The sequence below is a fragment of the Manacus candei genome, unplaced genomic scaffold, assembly GCF_025592945.1.
Source record: "Manacus candei isolate 608988 ecotype Guabito, Panama unplaced genomic scaffold, ASM2559294v1 h1tg000056l, whole genome shotgun sequence".
Lineage (NCBI taxonomy): Eukaryota > Metazoa > Chordata > Aves > Passeriformes > Pipridae > Manacus > Manacus candei.
Genome location: NW_026138104.1, coordinates 4331733 through 4340477, shown reverse-complemented (window position 1 = coordinate 4340477; position 8745 = coordinate 4331733). Strand labels below are relative to the sequence as shown.

The window sequence follows — 8745 nt, the reverse complement described above, 5'->3', positions numbered from 1 at the left end:
ATCTTCTTATCTGATAACAACCTTGTTCTTTGCAGCCATCTTCATCATCTTGAACCCTTTTCTTCAGAGCCTTCGGCATCTTTCTCCCATGACTCTTTTCTCCAGCCAGCACATTCCCGGTTCTTTTAGTTTCTCTCTGTTCTCTGCCAACCACCCGTTCAGGAAACCTGCCTACTGCTGGTTGCAATGTGTGCTGCTCTCCTCTGGTACCTCAGCTGCTGCACTTATTTTCACAAATCCTAGAAGTACACCTTGGACTTCTTGGTTTTGTCACCTGCTTATTTCCATGGCTAGCAAATAAAGAAGCAGCCCCAGACCCTGGCAGGTGAATGACAAAACTGTTTTGAAAAAGCTGGCAAGGACCAATATTCTTACTTTGAAATTTTGTTTCTAATTCCACCATTTTCCACAGTTGATGCATCCCATATTCTGGAGGAGTGTGCTGAAAAGCAACAGATTTCTCCTTTTTTGCCCTCCAGCTTCAGATAAAAATTCTTTCTCCACTGCAAGTCAAGGTAGGAGCTACTATGACATGCTGTACATATCCCTCAAATATTCCCCAAATCCAGCTTATTTTTGACACATTTCCAAGAGGCCCCACAAAAATCTAATTAAATCAAGACACTATTAGATAAACACGTTGAGGTTTTTGTTTTAATGTTTCATCTTCATTTTACAATAGGAATCTGCACACTGAGGCATAGGTGTCTGCCTGCTTGTCTGTGGTGGTTAACCCAGGTAACAGTCTGCAAGCTGTTAACTTTGGTTGAGTCATATATATATATATATATACATCTATAACATTTGTTTTAAAAACAAACTGCTTTTCATGGGCAACGATGTCATTGTGTAGCCTCTTCCTTTTCAATTTAGCAACAGCAATTTTGTAGTCTTGGGGCAAATTAGTACAGTTTCACCAGTTATTTCCTTCCTTCCTGTTCCAACAGCAGTGCAGGCTTTGAAATGACTTCTCAAAAACATCACCTACGGCCGAAATCACCGTCGAGGCCATTTCCATCAGCTGCCCAGCCGGGCAGCAGACACACTCTCTCATGGGGATAAACCTCTTTTGCCACCCCGCATCCCTTTTCTCCCTGTGCCGTGGTTCCAGCCACCCGAAATAATTTCGGCTGACCCCAAGGGGCTCACGGCGGGCAGCGGGCCCTGCTCCCGACCCCTCACGGCCATGAGAGCGCAGGTGGCGGAGCCGGGGGCAGCTCCCGCCCCACGGCCACCTCCGGGGGCAGCAGGGCCGGCTACGCCGGGGGTGGCTTCATCCTCTGGGTTTGAGCCCGCTCCGGAGCTTCCCGAGCGATCAGCGATGCCCGGGGGAGCTGCGGCTCTGGAGCAGCCGCACGACCGCAGCGGGCGGGACGGGGGAACCAAAGAGCGGCGGAACCAAAGGGCGGGCGGCGCTCGGGGAGCCGCCGGGCGGGCGCGGCTGCCCCAGCCCGAGGCCTGGCCCCGGCATGGCGCCGCTGCGGGTGCTGGAGCTCTACAGCGGCATCGGGGGGATGCACCAGGCCCTCAGAGGTACCGGCGGGTCCGCGGGGCTCGGTGCTGCCTCCATGCCCCACCTTCGGGGGCTCCTTCTCGAGGGGACCCGGGCCTCCGAGGGAGGGCGAATGTGCAGGGTGGGCTGAGGTGACCGCTCTTCTCCCATAGCCCCTTCCCCAGCCCGGGTGTGGGCACCAGGTACCCAGGGACACGTTGGAATAAAAATGAGGGATCCATGCGCCTTCTCTGGCCCAGGCAGCTGCTTCTGACAAGGCCTCGATTTTGTGTTTGTTAATATGTGCTCTAACACAGACGCGCCCCTGCTGCAAATGTGATCGGGGTCATTGAAGCGCATGGGCTGATAATCTAATTATTCAGGGTGTCCCATAGGCATGCACGGGGACTTGGTTTTCCTGGCACGTAGTTAGGTGTATAGCTGATATGTGCTCCAATATGAGCCTGACCATCTGAGGCTGGTATAACATTTTATAAATATGAAAACAGAATATGGAATTTGAAATGGTATCGAGAGTTCACACCAGCCCATGTGCCCAGTGAGTTTTTGATCTGGTACAAGGAACCTTGGAGCTTGATTTGCTGAATTGTTAAAGCATGACCTGGGTGACCTTCAGAAAGTCCTGTAGACTCTGTGACTTGGCTTCCCTAAATAAAAAATTGAGGCAGTGCTATTGATTTCCTTTGTAAAGTACCCTGGGCCTTATTACTTGGAAGTCCAGGCTTCAACACACATTAGTATAATTTATGAGAATCACAATAATAATTTTAACTAGGTGCAATCCTTAAAATCCTTCAGCCTTTGGAAACATCAGCAGGCCTTATATTTTACTCTACATAAGAGAGTATTGTCGTAAAAATAACAGGTAGAAACTCGCCTTATCCAGTTATTTTTCCAGGGAGCTATGTAATATTACAAGTTTATGCTTACAGAGTGGAATCCATTTAGTATCATTTATTTGCTTAAAACATACAATTCTAAGTGTGGCATTTTTTCTACTATCCTATTTTTACTTGAATGTGTATATATGTTTTATATATAAATATATAAAATATATATTTATAATATATAAAAGCACACAACAAAATAGCTTCATACATTGTTCCTAACCACCTGTTTTAAGGATGCATTTTGCTTATTTCCAGATACATTCTTAGAATATTAAGAGGAAAGTTTATCTTTGTATGAAGTTGCAGATTTTGGAGGTTTTGTAGAATTAAAAGAGTGAGTTATGCCTTGTATATAGTGTGCATAGCTGTAGTGATAACACGCTGCTTTTCTAGTAGCTGTATTTCTGAAGTGATGGGGAGCTATTTGTGTGTTGTAGACAATTTCCATATTTCCACAGAAAGTGGACTGGTTCCTGAAACTTAGCCTACAACGTGGTCCTTCACTCTTCACTAAATTATCTAGCAATGTTCTTGACATAATTATAGATGTCTTGAGGCTGTTCAGTAGTGTGCTGCAATTGATAATAAATTGTAATGCTAGATGTGATACCCCGTGGATTTCCACCTAAGAAAACATCATTTGCAACTCGGTAAATACTTAGAAGCATGGGAATGTTGAGAATGCAGCATTAGATTGTCAGAATATTGTAAACTTTTATCCGAAAGATATGTGGAATTGAACCCCCAATGGATAATTGCTACACAAGGCTTGAAATCATGTCACCTATATTGTGTAGTTTGGACACAAGGCTGAAGGAATTAATCAGGCTCCTTGTATTATTTCTTGAAAAGGTAAATTTATTTCCAAGTTTACTGTTTCTGAACTCGCTAAACACACCTGCTTCAGTGTCAGTGTATGTTGTAATTTCTGTTCTTCTGGGTTTACATTTGACTGAAGAAATTGCATATGTATGAATAGTGAGACTGAGATTTTTCTGTAGTGGTATCAGCCAAAGAACATGAAAGGACTGTGTGTAAGACAACATTTAAATTATTATTTGTGTAAATGACCCTAAACGGTACTAAATAGTTAATTACCAATTGAAATTAGTTAAGCGAATGGACACAACGTTATTTGCTTTGCAGTTGGTATAATATTTTTCAATCCGAGGTCTTATTTTTCTGGGAAGCACATGAAAACTTAGCCCATAAGGATTGTGTTGTCTTAGAAAAGATCCAAACCATACAATTCTAGATGAAGATATTGTTTAGAGTGCTGTTAAAAATAATAGTCAGGCAATTTGAATAAAAAAGGTTCTATGGAATTTGCACTGAATTACTTATTAAATGACAGGTTATTATACAGAACTGGGTTTGATGAATTAGATTTCATTTGGTGGTATAGATATACTGGGACATTTTGATAATTTCTGCTGGTTTTTCAAGTCCCTCAGACATCTGGATTCAGTTTTCTTACACAGTTTATAAAGGAACCAAGTAAAGGCAATGGGCATTATGTGTTTGCTTTTATGTGCAAGTCAAACAGAAAAAAGTGAATGTTCCTCTCTAAGTGCTTTAATAATAGGGCTTCTTATATGCTTTAGGCCTATATGTGTACATGAAACCATGCTATTTAAAAAGGTCTCTGATCTGTTTTTTTGGCTATCATTTAGCAAATGGCAGATTGTTCAGCATCTTCCATTTAAATCAAGCATGGAAATATTAGAAGGGTTGTGGGTTTTTCCCATATAAATATGAAGCTTGAAAGAAAGGCCTCCATTTTGCCAGTGCTTTCATAAGCCAGGCACACAAGGGATGAAGACTATGTATAATAATGTATTTTCTTGGCATGGTTTCTAGTGAATCTGTACAGCCAAGAAAAATAATAGGGATGTGTAGAAAGCAAAAAAAGCGTGGAATATTTCAGTGGCAGCACACCAGGAAATTTCCTTGTTCTACAAAAGGGATTCTGCAGCCCTGGCAAGCAGTAGCTCCGTGCTGGTTCCTGGCCATGTTATGTGGCTAGTTATGGTTAGCAGAGCTGGTCCAACTGTCTACTTTTCTGTGAAACTGCCAGTGTTTTCAACTGGCAAATAGGTATTTTTCAGGAAATCTGATGCTGCCTTTTCTACCTTGATGCCCATTTTGGCTGTGGTCTTCCATAAACTTAATTTTAGGATGGCATATGCTTGAGCTTGCAGGATGGGGATGTTCATTGTTTCAGCAGTTGTCATTAAAGTAGAATATAATTGGCACCAAATAATGTGCATTTGGTTTTGAGATTCTACAGTAAGAAATAATTGAATTTTCACATATTCTTGGAATTTTATCTATCAGGAGTACACAGTCTTGTAAGTGTCTTGTGTTTATCCATCAAGAGTACACAGAAGTTATGAATACATAGTTTCATAGTTAAATCAGGTTCTTTTTGACAGAAGGCAGTTTCTGAAATTAGGTTTCAGTCCAAAGCTGAAAAAGAAAAATCTTGGGGGATTGTCTAGCTTGTTTTGGCACTTTAGCTGTAGATAATTCAGCATATGCAGAATTTCTTGGTTTAGGTTTTGAATGCAACACCAAAGACCTGTGAAAAAATACAATTTAGAAAGTTGGTCTTGATTAAAGTTAGAAGTCTGTGAGTGTGTTTGCATTCACACTCTTGAAAGATTGAGGCAGCAGGGGAGATGGAAGTGCATTTCTTCCTTCTTCCCACCGTGTACTGCAAAACTTTTGGGATTTGTAAATGTTGATATTTAAATCATATACGTCTAAACATATGTTATTTTTTCATGTGTGTGAGTGAATTTATTCTTTATACATAAAGTGCAGAGTTTCTGAAGTGAAAAATAATGCTTTATTTTTAGAAAATCTATGGCTATAAATTCATTTCCTTAGCAACTTTCCATCAAACAAACAACCTGGTCCTCCTCATTCCCAACAAAAACAAACCTAAATTAGCTTAATAATTGAGGCAGTTTTCCCATGAAAAACGGGTTCCACATCTCTGCCACAAGCATTTGTAATCTGCCAGGTCACTGAAAAAAGTCTGCTTGCATAAAACACTAATGAACATATTTGGTGATATTTTTCCTTTGCAGTTGTTACATTTCAATTTTATAGAGTAAGAATTTGGGTCTCTTGTACTCTGTCATGGCTGTTTATTCACTTTATTTGGTTGTCTCTGTGAATTGCACAGTATAATAAACTGGTGTGTGTAATTACATTGAGCATAGCTATCCCACCAGAAGAGGCAAAGGAGACAAAACTGGCAAGCAGCTTTAGGATTCAGCACAAAGTGAAACAAAAATATTGCTGGTTTGAGCAAGTTTTTACACCTAAACTCATTTTGATTTAATGCTTCTTCAAAATATAGCCCTTTGTAGCACAGGATGGTGCCAGTTGTGCTTTTATGTAAGTTTATATGGCTGAACATGAACAAATCCTGTACAAATAGAGCAGGAGAAAAAAGTTGCTAAGTATCCTGCAGGAAGTAAGTATCGAGTTTACTGATAGTCCTGTTGACTGTAACCATGGGCAGTTCAGCCTAAGTCATGTCAGCCAAGAGCTGACCACTGAGAAATGAAATCTTTGCTCTCTATTTTAGAATAGAGAACTGACAGAGCATGTGACTAATCTTCCCTTTTCCATCTGTTTCCATATACCTGTTAGAAGATAATTGTTCCGGCTCTGATTTTCCATTATGCTAAAATCCACCAGGCTGCCCTTGCTGTAACACACTGTATTCCGTGTGTTGTCTTGATATTGATGACTCTTGTTACAAAAATACAGTGGTGAATATAAACAGATCTATGTTAATTTTAAGGTCTGCTGGAAACACGTGACAAAGGGATCAAATCTGGAGAGAAAAAGGGCAGATATTTTAATATGAGAAATTTTATTTTTGGCATTTGGAAATGACACCCTTAGGTTGTTTTTTCCAAATCAGAAGCTAATGCATCCTCTCTTCCTCTGTTCCAAATGCCACACCTTCCAATCATTACAGCAGTGTCCCTTTCACTCAGGAGTCTGATATGGCTTGTAAGCATTGTGTATACAACAAAGTAGAGAACTGAGACCCAAAGTTTGATTGCTGCCTCTTTAGGCAATTTAAATAACAGTTAAAGAGTTTCTGCTGTGTGTGTCTTAGAGGTTTTAAGAATTAAGTGCAAAACCAGTACTTTACTAATTGTATGATAAAAATTTGATTTCACCTGCTTTCAGCCAAGAAAGAATACTGCAATCTAGTCTGCCTAAAAATAAGACATAACACCTCCCTCTGTAACTTCCCCATCATATCTGTGGCTTCTGTTTGAGCTACAAATTGTTCAGAAATGCGAAGTCTCAGTTCAGAAACTGTGGAGTTGAGGAATCTTGTAAATCAAATATTCCAGCAGTCTCTTAGTTTCACTTAGGAAATGTGTACTATTTTTTCATTAGTCTGAATAAAATGTTACTGTTTTCTGCATAGTTACAATTCTCTTAAAAGGCCGTGTTTTGAAAATTGGATGTACTTGTTTGGGAGGGGAAAAAAGTCTTCAGAGCTGTGTTTCTTTATTGAAGTTCTGCTATGTATTTTGGGGAGTTGATCTAACATCTCACCAAGTCAGCAATTCCTGAGTTGGTTTTGTGTCTTTTGTCAGTGGGGATAGTTAAACACAGTCGTGATTCTGTTTTTCTTAGATTCTGCTTTCAGGTTTTTTTTATTATACATTCCTTACAGTAATTTTCAAGCAGTAAATATAATTGCTGTAGCAAAGCAGAATATCACAGTTTTAATAGAAGTTATTTAAATTTCAGAAGTTCTTTAAAAATGTTGTATTCTCACATTGTTTGAAATTTACACAAGCTTTTCTTTGTTGGGTTGGATGTGTGCGATCTGCTTGTCTGCTCGAGCTCCTTCATGCGTTTCCAGGGTATTTCCACACAAATAGGCTTAATCAGCTTTTAGAGGGAGTTTGTTCTTTAACAGGGACTCCCAAGTGAGCCACAGCTTTTAAGTCAAAAGAAAGAGAAGCTTTGAAAAAATTATCAGGTCTTTGAATTGGAAAGAGAGGATGTCTTTGGAATAGTTTAGGAAAAGTTCCTGTCCTTTTCCCATGCTGGTTCACATCTCTGGTTTAGACTGAACATTGTATTGCAAGGGGATTCAGTAAATTACTACTAGCTATGTGTTCTCTTCCAGTGCTCTCTTCACAGGCTTTTGGACTTGTGAAGTCCCTTGATGCAAATCCCCAGTACCTCTTTCTTCTTGTATGTAGGCAGGGAGAGATTGGATTGGTGACAGTAATAAAGATGAGGGTCTTAGTCATGAATTGTGAGAGAAAGCACACAGCTTGCCTTCCCAGTTGTCCTTTTTGAACTATATATTGATTTAGATAATAACTGAGGTTCTTGATTTTTTTAATTTTATGTTTCTTCTAGAGTGCTTGGAAAATGCAGTTAGGGTCAACATGTCAGGACAATATGTTTTAAGAATTGAAAGAATAAATTGAGAAAAGCAGTCTCTTAAATCGTATTTGAAGTTTGTTCCTGTTACTTAGATGTTACAGCTTTGTTTTAGGAAGATGATGAAAATGTTGGTTCTTGAATATGTTTGTAAATTGAGACAATCAACCAGCTTCTTTTCACGCTAGGTGTCAGTGTTAACATACCTGTGCTGTAATCTCAGGTGTAGTCATTCTGGTGTCCTTGTCGGTACACCTGTGTTTAATTCTCAGTTACAACTTATGGTCAAAAGGTCAAGACAGTAATGTCAAGTAATGATTTGTATGTTGACCCTTAATGGTCTGTAAATATTTATCTTGTGAAAACCCTTATCTTTTTGCCCTCTATCACACCAAATAAGCCCAGAAGAATCAGCTTTGTCCGTGTTGAAGCATCTGCTACAAGCTTTCCACTACCCAGATTTCTCTTTCATCTTTGTTTTGAACTACATGGCCTTAAAAACCTGAAAGATAATAGATGGATAATAACTGCATCATTCAAATTTAGGTCCACTGGGGTCATCACAGTTTGGTTTTCATCCTTTCAAACTGTAAATAATTAGCTGACTAGCAGTAATTCATGAGCTGTCTCATAAGGTCATTTGTTAATGTGTTACTTGAGCATGTTGTGAGACTATTCAAAGGCATGTGGCTATTTGCCTTCTATCTTTTGGTTTACGAAAATTTTTTTAAATTGCTTGTGTTTCATCTGGGGCTTTGCAATGCTGACCATAATATAAATATCCTGGTGGTTGAAACTGGTCTTGTGTATGAGGAAGTAGAGTCACTGCTTTCTGCCTGCGGCTGTAACAGTGACCACAGCCCATCTTCCTGGATGAAAAGCCTCAGTGAAGGTATTGTG

General features: G+C 39.8%; 1 protein-coding gene across 8 annotated transcripts in view; it reads left to right on the top strand.

The window, feature by feature from the left end:
* Positions 1-1381: 1381 nt before the first annotated feature.
* The window catches only part of TRDMT1 (tRNA aspartic acid methyltransferase 1), a 30282-nt gene continuing 22918 nt past the window's right edge, over positions 1382-8745 (top strand). The window contains exon 1 of one of the 8 annotated variants that reach the window (XM_051802456.1): positions 1382-1533. In XM_051802456.1, the coding sequence (XP_051658416.1) occupies positions 1470-1533 (64 nt within the window). In that variant the 5' untranslated portion in view covers positions 1382-1469. Of the gene's footprint in view, positions 1534-1588; positions 1696-4635; positions 8738-8745 lie in introns of those variants that run through there. The other 7 variants (XM_051802458.1, XM_051802461.1, XM_051802457.1 and 4 more) reach the window with 7 other exon arrangements.